The following is a 19,622-nucleotide window of genomic DNA, read 5'->3' on the forward strand; positions in this document are numbered from 1 at the left end:
TGAAAAATCGCATAAATAAAGATGTAGTCATAAACGAAATTGCTGACAATAAATTTTGTTTGGAAGAAGACAAAAAAAAAACTGATGAAGACAGCACTTTTTGCCCAAGTTCCATTAAATTATTTGTCTTTGCAAGTGGTTCAATTGAAAGGGTGGAAAAAGTGTCAATATCAAGCAAGAAAAGCTCTTTTTGTTAACTGTGGGAGCCTCTGCTTCCCCTCATTGAGTTTCCACACTGATCAAACAGCCTCAGTCATCAAACCAGCGAATTGCTCAGGGAGGCAACAACAGCTCGAATTTACATCGCACAACCAAATAATCACACACACACAGATGCTACACTTCATAGTTGTTCTCATCACTGCACACAATATTTAGTGCAAGGATTTATCACTCGTTCTACGGAGTTAGTTAAGACGCCTTCACTGATCCTATTTAAGAACAAGTTTGAACAAGTATCACGTTAGCAAGTAAGAGTTAATAAAACAAGTAAGTGTCTGAATTTATGAAGTGTTCAGAATAAACAGTTCGGTTCAGTAGCTTCTCCACTCCAAAAGCTCCCCAACATGGCAACCAAAGGGCTCATCCAAGCAAAGGTGCGAAGCATCCTTCTGTGTTGGATTGATTTAAAGGTTTTTTAAATCCTAAAAATGAAATAATCAAATTTCTTGCGCCGTACCTCAAAAGTGGTGCAGTGGTTGCTGCCTTTGCTCGTCCATCATTCTCGTCTCCTCCTTTCACTCTTCATCCTGATTTTGCTGACAAATTAAAGTGTAGCACAGGTTAAGACTAACTGATGAGTCAGGCTTTTTAAAGACAACATTGCTCTCTGTGGCGAGAACAATTCTGAAGACTCAAGAGAGATTATAAACAAAAGAACTGCTGGAAAAAGTGGCAAAATGGCATTTTGTCTCACTGCTGTGCAAATAAGAAGGATACAAATCCTGAAGTGTCATGTGGGGCCCAACAAGACGTGACTTTCAAGGTCACCTGATCTGACAGAGGACCAAAGACTGAGAATAGATTCAGAATTTATTCCCTGAAAATCAGTTTGCACAGGGACAGAGAAAACTCAACCAAGCAGTGATAGAAGAAAAAGAAATGAATCATTAAAACAGTTTGGCTTGAAGTGGCTGAAACTGACTGTCAGTCAATTCACTATTTGTCTGGAAATCCACCAAAATCACTGCAGCTGACAGTGGAGTGGCGGCATCCAAAATGGAGGCTCCATTTTGAATGCCGTCTCTGCCGTGGCGAGTATGCGCTTCAGACTGGCAGCATGGCACTTTTATGGGCATCCCCCATAAGGTGCTGTTCTGATTGATGGCGCAGCCTCATGCGCCTCCCTCTCATCACTCCTCAGTCCTGATTTATTCATCTGGTCTCTGTGACTTGGCACTGGCAATGCCCACAACTTCTCCAGTGGAAACTCCCTGCGGGCACATTCACTATTATTTGAAGTCCCGATGGGCAGAGGCATCAGACAGAACGCACGCACGCAGCACCGTCTCATCTCATTTACACTGGGCTTGTGCTAGAGGGCAGGTGAGCCTCCCATTGCCTCCACTCTGAAAGGATCCCACACCCAGAGGGCTCAGCTGCTCGCTGGGCCAGAGGGGTAAGCGGCTCTGTAAGCCTGCCAAGCGAGGAAGTGGTCAGGGTATGCGTGAAGCCCATCCAGCACACACACGTGCGAGGCTGTGCACACACACAAAGCCAGAACCTAGCAGGCTTCTGTTTTTGCCAATCTAGTTTATGATCCTTGTCTGCCTGTCAGGTTCTTCATAAAGAGATCAACCCAAGTAGTGAAAGAATCATCATAAAAACAGGATTTATGCACAGATAGCATCAATCGATGCAGATGTTACTCCGACTGGGATAAAACTACACCACATTTTTGGTAATTAATAGGAAAATATGAATTAGGTCTGCAGTTGCTTGCAAATCATGTCTAATCATTTAAATCCTGAAACCTTTAGGTTCTGTTTGGGCCGTTTGTGCATGGATGCAGACTGGCGTCAGCCTTGATAGTGGGAACATGACTGCATCTGTTACTATTACAGATTACTACAATTGTTGGCCAAATTCATAAAACATAAATCGCCTTGATGAATAATTAAGAACTCTGGATGCCAAAAAAGATTCAATAAATAGACAGCAAATCACTCCCTGAAATATTTCCATTTTTTCAGATGTAACTACGCAGCTCCTGTTTCATTTATTTTCATCTTTTTTTGTGCATTTTCCAGTTCTTTTAACTTGAGTCTTTGTATGATCAATGACCCTCTTTTCTTAGAGTGTGATTAGCTTAATAATCAGCTTGTTAAATAACAGTTAACCAACAGATCATACGAGCAATAAAGAATAAAATAAAGACCCTGGTGGTCCAAAGCAGGACCCAGGCCACGCTGCAGTTGTCAGCTTCTTTGTGAAGACCTGACCGGATGGACTTACTGTCGACGGCGCTGCTGCAGCTTGAATCAATGCCTACCATCTAGTGGCTGCTTTGCATAGAAACATCCAGAAACGGCAGGAGAAACAATTCGGCTGGTCGCATAACTTCCTTTAATAAACTCAACCAAGAAAACACATTACAAAATGTTTTGTTTTGTTTTTTTTAACAGACACATGAAACTATTTTCCTCCCTTTTTTTTTTCTTTCTCCAAAGCAAAAAAAACCCCAAAGAAAACAGAATGACTGACCATTACTTTTTTCTTTTTTTTAAAGTGTGTTATAACTTTATTTATGTAGAAAATAACTGCGCCAAAAAAAAAAAAAAAAAGAACTTTTGTTGCAAAAGTTGTCAGGGAGGTGAGGGCCAGAGAAATTAGATGAAGCTTTGAGGGCCCACCGGGGAAAGCCAGACAATTCTGTGCGTGTACGTTTATAGCTTTAATCTTCTACCAGCAGAACAGCATGTGTGTTATGGAGCAGTCCGTCGTAATGTGGGTGGTTTCGTCCATTTTTGAGACTGGAACACGAGAACTACAGGGTTGTTACAACACAAAGGTATGTTGCATGGAGGCAGAGTTACAGTATCAGAGTAGCAAAAGCTTGAATAGCCTTTGCGTTAAATAAAAAAAATAAAATAAAAAAGAGGGTCTAAACGTGTACAAGCGCCATCCAAAGCAGAAACTTGACCCACACTTCCCCACAATGCCGCGATCACTCAGGGGTCACTGGCTTCACAATGATCACATAAGGCTGAAAACAGTGGAGCTAGCAAGAAAGGTTTAACATGAAACTTCATTTTCCAAAACACTGATAATGTTGTTAGAAGTGGGCACTGCAGTGGACATGATCATTCATTCATCTGGGGGAAAAGGAGAGATCACAGCTGCTTTCAAAATCGAGTGTCGACTGCATAGCACTCGATTCAAAAGCTACATTTCATTCAATTCCAGACTCTTCAGCGTCGAGGAAAGATTTACAGGTGGCAAGTGTCCCTTATTTCACTGCTTAGGACAGACAGACCGACCTCCGGGTCAAAACAACACGACACCTTGTTCAGATGGCTCAAATGTTCATGACATTACCTCAAGAACAAAAACTATATCTCCTCCATTTAGACATTCATTTTCAAAATCTGTGTTTCATCTACCTGCTGCTGGTCCAGTAAGTCACTTTCTGTGTGTCTCTCTGCATTCTCCAGCTGCCTTTCCTTCAGGCCAGGATTACTGGAGCTGTTCCACGATGCCGAAGTTTACCTCATCAGTGGACTGGGGGTCAGCGGGCAGCTCCGTGGGAAAACCGGAGGTCCTGGTCCTTCGGGAACTGTGCTGCAGTGGTTGGTGCAGCAGTCACCAGTCCTGCTGGAGCTTCAGCTGCAGCTGAAGGTTTAGGTGGAGAGTCTGCAACCCAGGGTGGAGGAGGCTGTGCTTGCACTGGAGCATCCACCGCTGGGGAAGAGTCTTTGCTTTGCTTCGAGGACCCAGCTTCAGGGTCCTGCTGAGAGATGAGCTGCAGCAAGGCGGCCGCAACAGCAGGGCTGATGTCCTGGCTGGGCTGGGCTTCTGACCCAGCCTGCTGGGAGTTCTCCAGAGGAGCAGCAGACGGAGGCGGCCCAGGTGGAGAGGGTGGACGCTGTTCACCAGGTGGAGGTACCTGGTTGGCCACAGGTTGTTTCCGTTTTGACACTAAACCATCTAAAGGTGCCAGAGAGAAGAGCAGAGAATTAGGCATAAAAGAAAAATGAACTTCAAAACGTCTTTAACTTACAGCTAACCTGCATTCACAGAAAGCAAACGAGCCTGACACGGAGTTACACAATGTTGACTTCCTGCCTTCACCACAAGAGGGAGAGCACAGCACTCTAAGTGCACGGTCACATCAAGATCTCTCACGTTCGAATCTTTGCAAACATTTGTTAGTGACTCACTGCAGGAACCCCGCTTTAAAGCATCAAAATATCATCAAAAACCCTGTAACAGTTTTATTTCTGTCCTCACAAAAAACCTTCAACTATTCAAGAAAAATCTATTGGAGGGTTGAATAATAAAACCATGTTTTTTCACCAAGCAACTAGCCATTCATTTATGTTTATTAAACATAATGAAACACTACATTTGCTGCCAAAAAAAGGTATTAATGCATGTACAACACATGTAGTACACGCCCCCCCCCAAACAACCAACTTAAGGGAGAAATAAAGGAAGTGAGAGATATCAGAGCGTGTAAATGTGGATGGAGAGGAAGGTAGTAGAGGGATTCTTCATATTAAAAACTGATAAAGGGCAGGGCAAGACTTCACCCAGTGGCTTTTTGTGCTCCCCCATAACGGTGCCTTGCCAGGTGGTCTGAGGCTGTGACTTTCAGTGCTGAAAGGTGAATAAACCAGGACTGTAACGGCGACAGCGTCAGCAGAAGAGTTGTTCAGCTAATTAACATTGATACCAATACCTGCCTCAGAGTGAAATGAAAAAAAAAAATGTGAGAAACCAAAGTTAAAGGAAACACATGCATGGTGACATCTACAGATTCAAAACATTTATTTTCACTTGATAATTTATTAGACTTTCTTCATAAAAAGGCTGACATTACAGACCGTTTAAAGCAACATCTCTTTCGCTGAAAAATCCATGACACCTCCTTTATAATGAAAATGAAAAGGGGAAGAAGAACATGTGGAAATGGGTCGGAAACAAAGACTGAGAAAGAAACCAGTGCGGGGAAACGTGAGGGGGACAGTGTGAACCTCTTTTCCCTCCAATGAAGAACACTGTACTGTCATCTGGTTTATTAAGTACACCAGTGATTCACCAGTGACGTCCACGTGCGCCAAACGTTTACCTGTCTACCAGGGTCACATGACAGCCAATGCTTTTTGTTTTACATTTTTTAATACAACAGGTACCGAGAGGGGCAGATGGTGAATATGTGTCGGGTATGACAGATCTTATAGCCTCATTCATTTGGATTATTAGTTATTTTTATTGTAAATTTCATCAGGTAGTCTAAAATCTAATTAATTTGATAAAGTTTATAAGAATCTTAGGAACTAAAACTCAGTCAGCTTTGCTCTGCTCTCCACACTCTTATGATTTCCAGCTGACCCTGGCATCCTTGTCCTTCACCCTCTAAATACTAAACCCAGACTTGCCCTTGCAATCAGTAGCAGAAGCGGATGAACTGCGCGTAAGCGCATCCTCTGACTGAACGCCATTGCTTTCATCGCCTTGCTCCCCGGTTTGCGGTTTAATGATTTGCCCCAAAATGAGAGCCAGCAGATTGGCCTGGTCTTCTTGGCTGAGCGGTGGGTCTCCAGATGTGGGTGAGGGCTCCTGAGGTTCAGGAGGCGGCTCTGGAGGCTGGGACACGGCAGCAGGCTGAGCATGGTCCTCTGGAGCCCCCTGGTGGTCAGACGCCTCATTAAGGGCAGACAACAACTGACTGAGAGTCTCTGGATTGGAGAGATTGAGGACCTGGGCCACCTGCGGGAGGCTGAGGTCAGTCTGTCCCTGGAGGAGGTTCAGCAGCACAGCCAACTCGTTTTGATTCAGTTGCTCTGCAGCTGTTCCCAGACCTAAACACACACAATTCATGCAACCGACAGTGAAACGATGAAAAGAGATATTAATACTTTCTAAATGTCTCAATTAACACTAAAAAATAGGAAAATACTGAAACAAAAATGGAATGAACACAATTTATGTGGTTTATCACTGTTACACAGTGTAACATGTTCCTTGCTTTGGATCTAACAATAAGTTTACTCCTGAATACTTGTGAGAGGTATCCATTACCTGGCAACTCACTCTCCAAGTTGGCTGTGGAGGGCGGTTTTCCAGGGGGGGGAGGTGGGGCTCCGGCTGGGCTATTTTGAGGTCGACTATTCTCTCCGGTAGATGTCCCAGTCGCATCTTTACGGGGCACTTTGGACACAGGCACATCCTCAGGCAGCCCACTCTGACGTGCGCGCCTTCTCTTTTTACTCCACAGCTCGTGGCAGTCCTGATGGTGAGGAAGACTGGAAACAGAATGGGCAGGCAGGTAAAAATAAATGAAGAAATGATCCTTATTCGATTAAACAGAACAGCAACATTCAGAAGACTGAGATCTGATCTACTTGTAACACAGCTGTCCTTCTGATAACACATTTCAATTAATATGAGAACACTTTTCTTCTTGTATTCAATACTAAAATATGATATAAATTATGAGGCCTTTTAGCCACTGACTCTGGTGGTGGCATCTTGCTGGGCTCTATGTCACATAGGAAGTCACTGAAGAGAGCCTGCTCCGATGTGCAGCGGCGGGCAGGGTCCAGGGTCAGCATCCGATCCAGCAGGTCCAAGGCAGGAGTAGGCAAACTGTGCAGAAAGGGACAGATATTGTACCTGCAGGACCAGATAAACGTTGGATCACAGCGACTTCGGTAAAGGGCTGTAGGACTACATACAAGGCAAACTCCTCTCTTAGTCGCCGCCTGTACTGTTTCTTGGGTTTCATGGTGTTGAAGAGGGGAAGTTTTATGACATCCGGCCAGGCTGCAGGACAGGGACTCCCACACAGACGGCTGAAAGAAAGAACAGGGTTAAGCACCTAGGATCATCAGGGAAATGAAGGATTTGAGGAGAGTGGCTGTCTGGAAATGCTCTACAAACACGAGCGATGGACTGATTTTCAGTCATAGTTTCTGATACATTTAAGTCATCGGACAACAGAAACATAAAAATATGTGAACGAGAGCAGCTTTATTGGGAATTCACCTGCATTAATATACACTTAGACATCAGAGGTTTTACAAAAAGATGCACACAGAGGGAACTATAAAGCATATGAACAGAACACCTAGACCCATTTGAGTTCTGTTGAGTGTGTGTATACAGGAGTGATTCAAACCCAAATGGCATAGCTTGATTTTGGTTGGACGAACATGTTCACAAACATTCTAAAAGTCTGGTTTCGGTCAGACTAACACATTTAATCACCCCCATCACATAAACACAGCTGTAATTCCAGCGATAAACAAGCTAATGTGTTGTGGGCTTTGAATTAAGGAGACAGAAAGTTTGGACTCTGTTCTGATGTTTTGGTTATTCAATGTAAAAGATAAACCCCTGGAACTGCCTTACAGATTCAAAAACCTATGCAAAATAACAAAACACAACACAACACCTCCCTATAACTGTAGTGAACTATAACACTAAACTCAAGATAAGCCATCCAGCTGGCTGAGCAAAGAACAGTGGTCTCTATATCCTAATACAGAAGAATACAGGGACCATCTACAAAGTGCAATCGGATTTTCTTTGCATAAGAAAATCTCTGTGCATTAACGTTTAGCTCTTTATGATCTGTGCATGCCAGTAAATGATTGGTTTGTGTGGAAAGGGCAGCCTACCTGATGAGCTCCAGTTGTAACAGTTCCTGGTTAGCCTGGAAGATGGGCTTCTTGGTGAAGAGCTCTCCAAGAATACACCTGAACCATGAAAACCAATGGATAAATGCAACAATGTTTAAAAAACAAAGACTATTTTAAAGAACATCTTAAATGTATTTAATAAATTCTACACTTTCTAAAAAAGGTGTAAACTTCCAACATGTTTGGCACAAGATTTTAAAGGCAGATAAAGCAGATGATGATCTGCACGTTTCATGAAGTTGCACAGCTATGTGCACAGGTTCAGAATTAATCTTTTCGTACACACTGTTAAGAAAAAGATCTATGTGACACGATGGAAAAAGCTACATTTGTTAACACCGCTTATTAAATAAAAGTAAAGCAGAAAAACTCTCATGTCTGACTTCGCTGAATTTGGTCACCAAAGAACACCCGGATTTGACTTTAAAAACTTCAGAAAAAGCAGAAAAGACTTTCAAAACGCCTGTTACTTTTCTAGTGACGGTTTCATAAAATAAATAAACAACCATCACTAAACATATGAACTACGGTATATATTTTGGTATAGTTTATCATGATAGGTGAAAAGTAAACTCTTTAAAAGGAAAACATGCACATGATTTATCAACTTTTTCCTCAGCTTATAATAACCCGACTGACAGGTTGCTTTGGTCAGGGGAAAAAAAGCAGATAAGAACTTATGTGAAACAAGAACTGAGGTGTGAATGAATGGACAGATGTGACACGGTGGCAGTTTTAGACTCACCCACAACTCCAAACGTCAATGGCTGGAGAATACCTCTCCTCCCCCAGAAGAAGTTCAGGAGGGCGGTACCATAGTGTGATTACTTTGTTAGTGTACGGACGACTGGTGGCAAGGAAAGAACAAGAAAACAGAGGTGATACACCTTCATACACCATCTATGCCCTCATGTGTCCAAACGGAAACATTTCAGCTACTAAGACAGAGGTCCATCTACTGGAGACTCCCTGTATTTAAAAACTAATGGGCGGATTATTATGTTTAAACAAACATTCAGTTAGCACTGAAGCGTTTACTCATAAGATAAAATCTGTTGTAATAACTAAAAACAGACTCAAAGAGAGAAAATGCTCGGATATTTTTCATATCGTTACAAAAACACTTGTCTTACCTTTCCTCTGAATTATAAAGTCGAGCCAAACCAAAGTCGGCCAGCTTGATCTGACCTCTGCAAAGAATCACAGACACAAACATCTAAATCAGGAGCGATACCATCAAGCACCATTTCAAACTCCGTTTCAAAATATATCCGTTTTGTCTCATTCTTATCAGTTATTTGGTGCAAATGTTCTAGTTCTAATAGCTATTAAAAACAGATGCATGGTACAGGTCGCTGACAACAAGTCTGAAATTGCTGTCCACTACTGTTGGATGTCCACAAATAAATACCATGTCAGTTATTATCACACCAACTCCAAAGTTCTTGTTGTCATGAAAAGTTTGATTTTCTGCATTTTTTGCACCTTTTAAGAGTTGTCTGACACCATGTATGCAAACATTAACGAAAAATGTCTCAGACATGACCTTCTCGTTCCTAAACCCTTTCATGAAAAGCAAAGTAAAGAATACAGTCATTTGGTTCGACTGCTGGACAACGACTTGATGTGCAGCACCAGTATTACCAGCGAGGCTGCTCCAGGGGCTGGTAAAACATTGATTTGCTCCATCAGATAAACCTTGCATTAACTTTTGCAGGCTCTAAATTGGCCTCACAAATCAAACATATGTATGTTTTATTAAAGGCTTAGTGTTAGCAGTAAGGGTGGCAAAAATAGTTTGATCTAAGACACTTTGAAATGCGGACATGGATCATCCTGAAACGAATTACAAATGTCAAAAAAGTCCCTTTTCTATACAGATGACCGAGTTAGAAATCCAACCGGCGCCCTCTGTATTAAGAACGAGCACGTGGAGGCATTTTGGACACAGGAAAAACACCCGGCTATACCTCAAATAGGTATTGTCAAAGCTTCATCCCAACTCGAAAAGAGTGAAGAGAATAACGAACCATCGAAACTTGCACTGCCACCGATTTGGGTCTGTATTCAGTCTGAGAAGGAGAGCTTTTGCGATATGTTGTGCAAGGTCCAATGTCTGATCTTTGAGATATTTTTCATGGAATAATTTAAGAAAGCAGGTAAGATAGCTGTATCAGCCAGAATATGTCACTGTAACTGCACACTTTGTCACAGATGATTGGCTGATATTTCCTCATGTGTTCTAAATACGAGCAGTGAATGTGATTATAATTCTCATTGCATAAACAGGAGGATGTTTGTTCGAATTCTGTTAGATTGTTACAAATACTTTGCTTTAAAGGAACCAAGTAGTTACACTGCGAGAGAAAAAAAGAAGTTCTGCATGAAGGTGCTTCGGGATTCATGCCCACACTTAGCAGCTAGTCTAGCTACATTTTTTCCATGCCTCCTGTATGGATTGTAGACTAAATGCACAAATGTACGGGAAACTTGCTGCGCTCCCTCAAAGACAAAGGTGATGCAGCTAAATTCGCCTGCAATCTTTGTCACTGCAAATAAACCACAAGTGTCAACACACACAGCCTGGTCAAAGAGAAAGCTTTGATCTAACTACGCTTATAGGCAGGAGCCTCCCATTTTCTAAGTGCTGCAGTGATTAACTTATTTCATCCGGTTACGAGTTACTCAATCCTAGCTGATGCTAGCATCTCATTCCTTAAAAACCTTCTCCAGAGACACGTCCTGTGGTCATGTAAAAGTTGTTAGTCGGTTTCTGATGGATGAAATTACTGGTCTGCATCAAGCAAAATAAATGCTAAAGAGGTTGCTCAAACAACTAAAATTGGGTGAAGAACTGTCCAACGCATTACTGAAACCATGAAGGATAGAAGTGAACCTTCATGGTTCACGAAGAAATGTAGCCAAAGAAAATCTTGAATGTTCATGTTTGGAGATTATTAACTCAATCGAAGAAAAGTCGACAGAACTGACACCAATGTTTAACAGTGAAAGTAAGGGAACACAATGTAAAGAGAACACCAGGTATTTGGTCAAAACAGCTGTGTAACCTGAAGAAAACCACTTTCTCTTTAAAGAGAGGTTTGCTTCAATTTGCAAGGGGACATAAAGATTGGCCTCTGGAAAAAGGTCTGTGAGGTTTGATCAGTCCAGATTTAATCTGTTCCAGAGTAGAAAGAGCTGAAGAAGAAGTGCTGCACCAATCATGCCTGCTGACTGCAGTGTTGTCATTTGGTGTTGCTTCAGTTGGCTTCAGCAATGTTATGTTCCCAAAAAAGGTAAGCTGAATCTAAATAGAGTGAACGACCAGGTTGTTCCATCAATAAATGTGTTTCCTTTTTTCAAACCTCAACCCGAATGAGAATCTGTGGTATGCGCTGGAGGAGAATTCTCTCCAACTCTCGCATTATCAATACAAGACGCTCGTAAAATGATGACAGCAACTCAGGATGGAAATAAAAGGTACGACTTTGCATAAGCTTACTGAAATTATACCGTGGAAAAGGTGTGCAGCAGTCAAAGCTAAAGATGGTCCAACAAAATATCAGAAGTGTGTTCCTTTCTTTGGACCAGGTGGTGTATCTCACTCAAGAGGTTTTCTGCTTCTTACCTGTTGTTGAGCAGTATGTTGGAGCATTTGATGTCCCTGTGCAGGAAGTTGTTCTTATGGCAGTAGTCCAGACCTTCCATCAGCTGGCGCATGAAGCTACGGATGTGCTCATGGGAGAACTGGACCAGGCCTGACTCTAGCAGGCCCATCAGGTCATGGTCCATGTATTCAAACACCAAGTAAAAGGCACCTGCGAGCAGAAGTAAGACTTAAAAACAAGTATGCGTGACAGGTCTGGAGGTTTGCGTGTGGATGAGAAGGTTGGATGAGATGTTTTTCTTTTTCTGCAGGAAAGTTTAACCTGGATTCAAATATCTTCAAAACTGAAGACTGTGTCACAACTGCACTACCAGCTATGGTACAATCATTACTAAATGATACAACTTTTTAAACTGTAACCACAGCAACCTCATCCACTGTCAGTTAATCAAACCAAGAGTTGCACATTTATCAGGCCTAATTTGGGGGTTTTCTTCTTTTTTTTCTCCCTTCTTACCTTATTTATCTTGATTTCTTATTACAGGTTATTTAATTTCATTAAACTTTTATGTTATCAATATTTTCTTATACTGCCTTATATTTGTTTACAGAAATATTTGTAGAACTGTGTGTGTAAAACTAGAATTTTCCATAAATTAATAAAATTCACTCACAAATTTAAACCTGCAACAAGAGCAACTAATGGGTAAGGATGCATGGCTATCAATGGTTATGAATAACTACACAAATGTCCATGTTCTCGTACAGCAGTTCATTTTCTGTGTGAAAGAAGGCACCGATGGGAGGAGACAGAGCAGCTGTAAAGTGAAGGCTAAACACATAAATCAAAAGGAACATCGTGGGGCAAAGATACGGAGGGATTGCTTCATTACTGCAGGTAGGTAGCCAAAGCTCTGTGGTGAAATATATAGTTTACCCAGTGTCAGTTTCAGTCAAGTAAATATAAGTTAAGAAACCAAGGTTGAAAAACAGCTGCAGTAACCTGCATAAGAAATGATGTGTTAAGCACCCAAAAGCTTGGTCTCATTGTTTCTTTGCCAATTATCCATAAGAAGTTTTTGTTTGGAGGATTCTGTAATGTTTAAAAATTCTTCTAGTTCAGACTGAAGTTGTAAACATCAGAATAATTTCATTTTTTTTTCCTCAATGAAACAAGTCGTGATTATTTAAAGAAAACCAAAGCAGGACATTTCCCAAACGTAAGTAGACACATGCACATCCAGCAGAGCAGGCGACAGTCACAGGATCAGAATGATTAACTTCTTTAGTAAACGGACATTCTTTGCTTGTAAATTGTTGCCGACTCAATAAGAGCTTCGAGATTGAAAAGTTAGCTGAGAATGTCTCTTAAAGTTTATTTTTCAACTTTAATTGTGTTTCTGCTCTTCTTATTTGACAACAGCAGCAGCTTAGTAGTAATGTTAGTTTCAATGTTCACAACCAGTTTTACTTTGTAACCTGCCATATTCAGCAGAAATGACCTCAAACCGCTCAGTCAGTAACTGTCAGGATCTCACTTTCTCCACATACTTGACTTAGGATTATGTTATTGTAACGATACAAAGTAAAGGGAAATTTCAAAGCAGTCCACGATAGCAGGTTGCTTATGTAAATGGAAATAAATGGCACAGTCAAAGCTAACAATGTTATCAGTTTCCGCCTCTGTCCCAAGCTAAGCTAGCAGAAACATTTCAAAGTGACTGAGCTATAACACAAAGAATTTCATTGGGTGTTTTTACAAAGAAAAATCTGCATGCAGGCAAATCCTTAGATACACAATATTTAGGTTTTCTATGTAATTCTGTGATTTTGAATTTGCTGCCTTTGGTATTCACAGGACCTCAGTCAGCATTTTTACTGGCCTCGATCCAAAACCTTCTGCTCCTCCACAATCCATATTTTTGGGCAATTGACAAAGTTTACCAATTATCTCTTTTTAGAAGTTCTGCCTAAAAATAAATGAATTAAAAATGCTGCCCCATAGTTGCACCTCTTTCATGACTGTGCGCAGAAACCCATCTTTAACTGGTTTCATTTTAGAATTTATCACGTGCTGGTAGCCCTGAGCCAACTGCAAAAGAACAATGATTACGGTAAATGAACATTCATGTTGTCCCTGCTCTCAGACATGCTGAATCCAACCATCAATGCGGTCAAAGTTGGTTGTTTAAATGTTGGCAGCTGTTGGAATCATTCTCAATGTGCTATTGATAACGAGACCGACTGAATGACTGTTTCAGACCAACAGCAGCGGAGCTTTTTGTGTCACATGGGTTTACAATTATTTCTTCAATCTTACCTTTATCCTTTTTGAAGTCAAGTGCATCCTGCTTGTCAGTGACTATTTCCTTCATGTTGACAACACTGCGGTGTTTTAACTGCCGTAGGATTTTGATCTCTCTGATGGCCGTGATGGGGAAACCCTCCTTTTCATTGTCCAAACGTACTTTCTTCAAAGCAACCAGTTCACCTAACGAGGATGGAGAACACAGAATGATCTGAGCTCTACATTTTTCATATAAGACACAGAGTTTCACAGCATAGTGACCGACCTCAGAACCATTTCTGCTTACCAGTGTCTTTGTCCTTTGCCTTGTATACCTGGCCATAGGTGCCTTCCCCGATGATGCCAATTATGTCAAATTTATCTACACAGCGTTTTCCCCAGTCACTCAGGTTATGTTTGCGCTCACCATATCGTGGGCAACAAATCCTGGAAAGCATAAATGAGAAAACAAAATTAAGACTTGATGTGGGTTTGAAAAAAAAAAAAAGGACACTAACTGGGAGAGTAAAAAAGTAATCTGACTTTGGTCTCTTCTTAAGGGCTGCTTGGGGCATTGGAGGAGGCTGACGAACAGGCGACTGCGGAGGTGAAGAGTCAGCTCCAGGCAGGGTGGGGGGTAGAGGAAGATCAATAAGAGACGGCCGGTTGCGAACTTCTTTCTCCTTTCTTGATGACCTCTGAGGTGGGGTGGACTTCTTTGGACTGACAGAGCAAAACAAATGCTTTCAGACAAGTGCTTTAAGAGTGTTAAAGGATGTAAATACAAAGATGAACCACGTATCGCCAAGATGAATAACTCTGACAGTAGTGTAGAGTATCATGTGATCCCTTAAGTTTAAATGAAAAGGAGCTTACATAAGTATCTACGATCGGTGTCAGTGTCTTCAAATGATGTGCTGCTTCTCAGGTAAAAATGTATCAGATGTCCTCTAATCCCTGATCAATATTTTAGTCCATAAGGACATTCATAGAACATAAAAAGATCATATTTGATTATTTTTCTCAGTATGTAACATGGAAATACAACCAATTTATTTTTATTGGCAGTATTCCAGTAATTCAAGTCTTTTTCATGAGTTTTTTTTTTTTTTTTAACTACAAACTAAAACGAAGTGAATTGCTTTTGTATAAAAATGTGCAGACAGTTCTAATTAACTACTACCTAATAAATAAAACAGCATTTACTTGTTACAGGTTTTAATATCTAAAATTGTGTATTGAAGTGTGGTGCAAATACAGTCAGTTTGAGAGCTGGGGGACTCCTGACCTGTCCTGAGCATTTCCCAGCAGTAGAGGCGGTAAAGGCAGGGGGGGTAAAGTCGACGTCTTGTGGAGTGGAGTCTGGCGGATGGGGCTGCGTGTAGGAACCAAAGCTGGCGATCTGGCCTGGGAAGTGGGATGAGCTGGAGGCTGAATGGTTGTTTCTGCCTGAGGAGGTGGCAGTGGTGGCATTTGCATGGTTGGACAGGGTGCTCCAGGAGGGGAGGGCTCAGGAGGGGGTGGTGCAGGAGAAGTGGATGAAGGCAGAGGTGCTTGATCTTCAGCATTTGGAGCATCAGGAAGTAACTGTGCAGTTGTTGGAGGCTGAGTTTCTACTGCTGCTGTTGAGTCTCTTTCTTGCTGTGGAGCCTCAGCTTTAGCAGGTCGAGAGGATGTGGAGCTTGCAACTTTGCGAGCTGGTGGAAGAGGCGATGCATTACCAGTGGTATTGGCACGGGCAGCCGCTTCAGCAGCCTGCCGTTCCTTTTTCCTGCGGCTAAGCTCTGCTCCCAAACTGGAGTTGAGAGGCAGACGGGAGGGAGGGGAGCGGCTAGCTGGTCGGCTGCTGTGGGAGCTTACCCCCACACCACTGGAGGAGGTATGCCTCTTACTGCGGGATCGAGAGGAAGATCGGCGAGATGAAGAGTAGTGCAGTGGGGTGCGACTTCTGGAGCGGCCTGATCGTCTAAATAAAGCAAAAACATTTTTGAACATGTCAAAAAAATGCAACACAAGTTTAAAGGTTAAGTCTTAAAAGTAATTCTCTGATGATAAAATATAACAGTTCTTGATTATATCATGAAGGACTTAAACTAGATGAGCCTTTAAATCTGGAACGCAATAGATTTAGATAATCAAACTGTTGAATAGGTATTAGCTCAGAAACTTGATGTCAAAAATCATATGTTAATTGTCTGAATGATGTGAAGTTATATCCCAGACAAAAATTGTAACCAATGATGCAAAAAATGCATCCATAAAACAATGCTGACTGCTTTTAATCACAAATTAATGAAACTGACTGAGAAATCATCAAAAATATCTATTTTTTTACAGTGTGCAGAGTATAGATGTTCAACAGGTCCACCTGAATTAAAACTTACAATGCAGTAAATAAAAAAATGGACTAATTGATCACCTGCTGCAAAGAACAACCATAATAGTCTCTTCCTTTATCAACATGTGGCTAATGCAGGTATAAGCTTTTCCAAATCCTAAGCACATGTAGTCCAACGAGTTTTTCAGGATGTACTCACCGAGACATGGGGCTGGTGCTGGAGGACCTTCGTGTCCCATATGGGCTGATGGAGCGCCTCCTGGAATAAGGGCTGCTGTCCCTCTCAAAGCTGGAGGACCTGTGTCTGCTGCCATACGGGCTGTCTGATCTTTGCCTGCTGCGGCGAGACGTATCCCTGTAGGGACTGGGGCTCTGTTGGGTCATCCTCCGCCTGGGGTAGCTGTCATCTCCTTGCTGTCCGTAGCTACTGCCCAGTGGACTTTCACTGCCTGCCCCTCTTCTGGGACTGGGTGACAAAGCAGAACTGGTGCCCTTTCGGCGAGGGCTTCCCCTGTTTGAGGACTTGCCCTTGGGGCTTGACTTATGGCTCTTGGAGGATTTACGGTGGGTCCTATCAGTCCTGCTTCTCTGGGAGGAGCTGCGGCTTCCCTCCCCACGGCCCTCTCTACGCTGTTGCCTGTCTTTGCGAGACTTCCCTGAGCGACTGCTCTCCTTGCTGCGAGATGAAGATGTGGACGAAGTAGTGCTACCTACACTGGCTGTAGGATGCACCTGGGGAGAGAGCATCAGCTCCCCGCGTTTGTTGTCGCCCTCTGGCTGGAGCTGGCGTTTGGATGTGGAGCCTGATGGAGTAGTCTTCTCCTTGCTCTTCACAAAGCTCCCCTTCTCACGGTCTTTGCTGCTCTTTTTCTTGCACCCAAGCTCGCCATTCCCAGAGTCTCTAACTTTATTAGGGTCCTTCGACTTTTTTCGGGAGTGTTTGTGCCCCCTATTCTCTCTGTTGTCAACTTCTCTGTCAATATCGTCCCTGTCGTAGTGTGGTGAGGGATCCAATCGTTCCCCACCCCCCCTCTCAGAGGGCCTAGAGGACGGAGGGTCCGAGAAAGTGTCCGAGTCGGAGCTGATATCATCGTATTCCACCAGAGGCTTCACCGTATTGACACCAGGAGGCGCCGTATCTCCGAGGGTATAATCATCGGGTCCCGGTGCCGCCGAGGATTCCCGATTTTGTTTGGTTGATTTATGCCGCTTGCGTTTTGATGATGAGGACATTGAAGATTTTAACTGCACCTTACCGTCTTTGCTCGTCATGTCTCCCGTAGAGGTATGAGTCGGGCCTTGGGTCTGGTGTAAAACACCGCTGCTAGAATCCAGCTTCCTCTTGGTCCCATGGTTTCGGTCCGACCCAGGCATACCTTACACCGGTGCCTGTACTGCAACTGGGCCTCGGCGATCAAGGCAATTCATTCACGGAAAAACAGTAGAAACTCCCAATGTCAAACAAGTGTTACTAAGCAGAAACAGGATAAGAAAATACCCAAAATAAACACTTAAGGCCGCTCACGTCCAGTCCTCCTTAGCGCCAATTCATTCCATTAGCTCGCCAGCTTAGTTTGTCGAAGCAGGAAACAAGCCAAGTTGGTTTTCCAGTGTTGCAAAGTTTGTACTTTGAATCTGTCAGTGAGGGAAAAGGGTCCAAACCACACATTGGAGCATTGTGGTGTCGTCTCCGTCTCAACGTAGCTAGCTCGGCTAGCTAATGCTCGGCAGCTAGCGAGCAGACTCGTAAAAAAGAAAAAAGTCCCTTTGTGAAAGCTGTCCTTGTCCGGTGCCAAGTTAAGTAAAGGTGTTTTTATTCCACAGAATTACGGTCTTAGCTTTCAGAAACAAGCAAACGCCTCAATAAAAGACGCTCGTTTCTCGAACAAAATGAAAACTTGACCCGGTTGGTGCTGTTTACATGTTCCCTTTAATGTAAGTTTTATCCACTAGAAACTCAATATTGATAAGAAATCATAGTATTTTCGTGTGCAGTAGATGTTCCAGTTTATTATCAATGGCTCTGGAAATCACCCAGGCCTATATTTAGGGCGATGCTGGTGGATTTAATATTATCCACGGCCCTATCTTAAGGAGACTACAAACGCCATTGTGGCTCCTGTGACTAGCAACTTCTGCGCACAGCGAATGTACCGGAAGGCGGAGCACTGTCAATCTATTGCGTATCCTAGCAACTTCCTATCGCCAGAAAGAACCCGCCCACTGTACCTACGATGGCGCCAGGCGACGTAGAAATGTTAGGATTTGTTACAAAATGCTCAAGTTTTGTTTTTTAACTGTCAGGTTTGGTAAGATTTCGCCATGACAATTAAAAAAAAAAAAAGGCACATGTATTTATTAACAGCTTATGGTGGGTTTTTTTTGTTTTAAAATCGCAGTAAGCCATAATAAAACTAATATGCAAGGCCTGATAATCAATAAGCAAAATGCACCAAAGACCCGAGAGTCCGAAAATTTAAAAATATGTATCACTAATAAGTAAGTAAGTAAGTACTAAAGTCCAGTCCAACTTTGAGCCTTTTGGCTTATATCAAAATTTATTCCCAAAGCCTTCTTGTGTCGTTCCAATTTTGTTTGTTTAATTTATATTCCTCATACTGTATCCACTGCAAAGCTCTCTCAAAGAAACTTAAAACTTAATGATCTTAACTAAGTTAAATAATAATCCTTGTGTTGGAAGAGACTGAACAGCTCTTATGAAAGAAAACTGTTTGCTCCTTTTTGTGTGAGAACAGACTTGAGCTGTTTTATTTTCCTCATAAACATATGGGAATTTTGTGATGTTGTGTTTGATAAAGTATTTTTCTGTTTTACATGGAATGTCAATGGTGTTGTGTATGGTTATTCCAGTAATGTACATGCCTGCTTTTTGTTTTTGCACAAACATTTGGTTATATTGTAAACTGATACATTTTGTTGGTATCAAAAATAAGACAGGTTTGTAAGATAGAAAACGAGAAAGTCAGATTAAGCATTACTATAACAAATGTTGGTGTAACAACTCTAAAAAGATTAGACTTAGCATTACTTAAAGAAAAAGAGGACAACCAAACCCCCCCCCCGTGACGTGACAGAAAAAGACATATAAACAGAAATGTATAAAATAAAGAGATGTAAAATGACCCCAAACAGACAAAAAATGTGAAAACAAAAAACTGGATACATAGAAAAGGTACAAAAGAATATGAAATTACCAAAATAAGACACACAGTAAGATAAGTGATCACAGAGTATCAAAATGGAACATAAGATGACCATAAAGGAGACATAATTACCACTTTGAGATGCAAAGTGACCAAATGAAGACAACACAACTGAAATGACCAAAATGTGACACCAAAAGTAATCAATCATAATACATGAACTTTCAAATAAATCAGAGAACATGAACACATTTTCAGGTATGCTGAACAGCTAGAGACAGGAAACAACCACAAACTGTATCTCTATGGTTTGTGTTTGATTTGTTTTTCCTTTTTCTTGTGTCATAAGATAAGATAAGAT

General features: G+C 42.0%; 1 protein-coding gene across 3 annotated transcripts; it reads right to left on the reverse strand.

Annotated features, from left to right (window-relative positions):
- Positions 1–664: 664 nt before the first annotated feature.
- Positions 665–18,232, reverse strand: cdk12 (cyclin dependent kinase 12). 3 transcript variants are annotated; one of them, XR_011908055.1, is made up of 15 exons: positions 16,297–18,232; positions 15,048–15,725; positions 14,303–14,482; positions 14,067–14,206; positions 13,793–13,963; positions 11,494–11,683; positions 8,999–9,055; positions 8,611–8,712; positions 7,845–7,922; positions 6,900–7,016; positions 6,679–6,810; positions 6,244–6,467; positions 5,601–6,023; positions 3,603–4,146; positions 665–758 (listed from the first exon to the last, which is right to left on the reverse strand). XR_011908055.1 is itself a non-coding variant. In XM_072369424.1 (14 exons), exons 1-14 carry the CDS (start codon positions 17,469–17,471, stop codon positions 3,728–3,730), a joined length of 4,074 nt encoding a protein of 1,357 aa, XP_072225525.1. In that variant the 5' UTR covers positions 17,472–18,232; the 3' UTR covers positions 2,547–3,727. The 3 variants fall into 3 exon arrangements, 2 of the variants coding, with proteins under 2 accessions (XP_072225525.1, XP_072225524.1); XM_072369424.1 differs by lacking the exon at positions 665–758 and having other exon boundaries at positions 2,547–4,146; positions 6,256–6,467; XM_072369423.1 differs by lacking the exon at positions 665–758 and having other exon boundaries at positions 2,547–4,146.
- Between the last annotated feature and the right edge of the window lie 1,390 nt (positions 18,233–19,622).

Source organism: Leuresthes tenuis, unplaced genomic scaffold, assembly GCF_036924035.1.
Source record: "Leuresthes tenuis unplaced genomic scaffold, fLeuTen1.0.hap1 SCAF_17, whole genome shotgun sequence".
Classification (NCBI taxonomy): domain Eukaryota; kingdom Metazoa; phylum Chordata; class Actinopteri; order Atheriniformes; family Atherinopsidae; genus Leuresthes; species Leuresthes tenuis.

Bases quoted from the DNA above. Each gene is read 5' to 3' on its own strand.
- cdk12 (XM_072369423.1), bottom strand. From the start codon at position 17,471: ATGCCTGGGTCGGACCGAAACCATGGGACCAAGAGGAAGCTGGATTCT. The intron at 13,964-14,066 runs GTAAGCAGAAAT...CATCCTCGTTAG, and splicing joins GGCAAAGGACAAAGACACTG to GTGAACTGGTTGCTTTGAAG. The intron at 9,056-11,493 runs GTAAGAAGCAGA...GATTCTTTGCAG, and splicing joins AACATACTGCTCAACAACAG to AGGTCAGATCAAGCTGGCCG.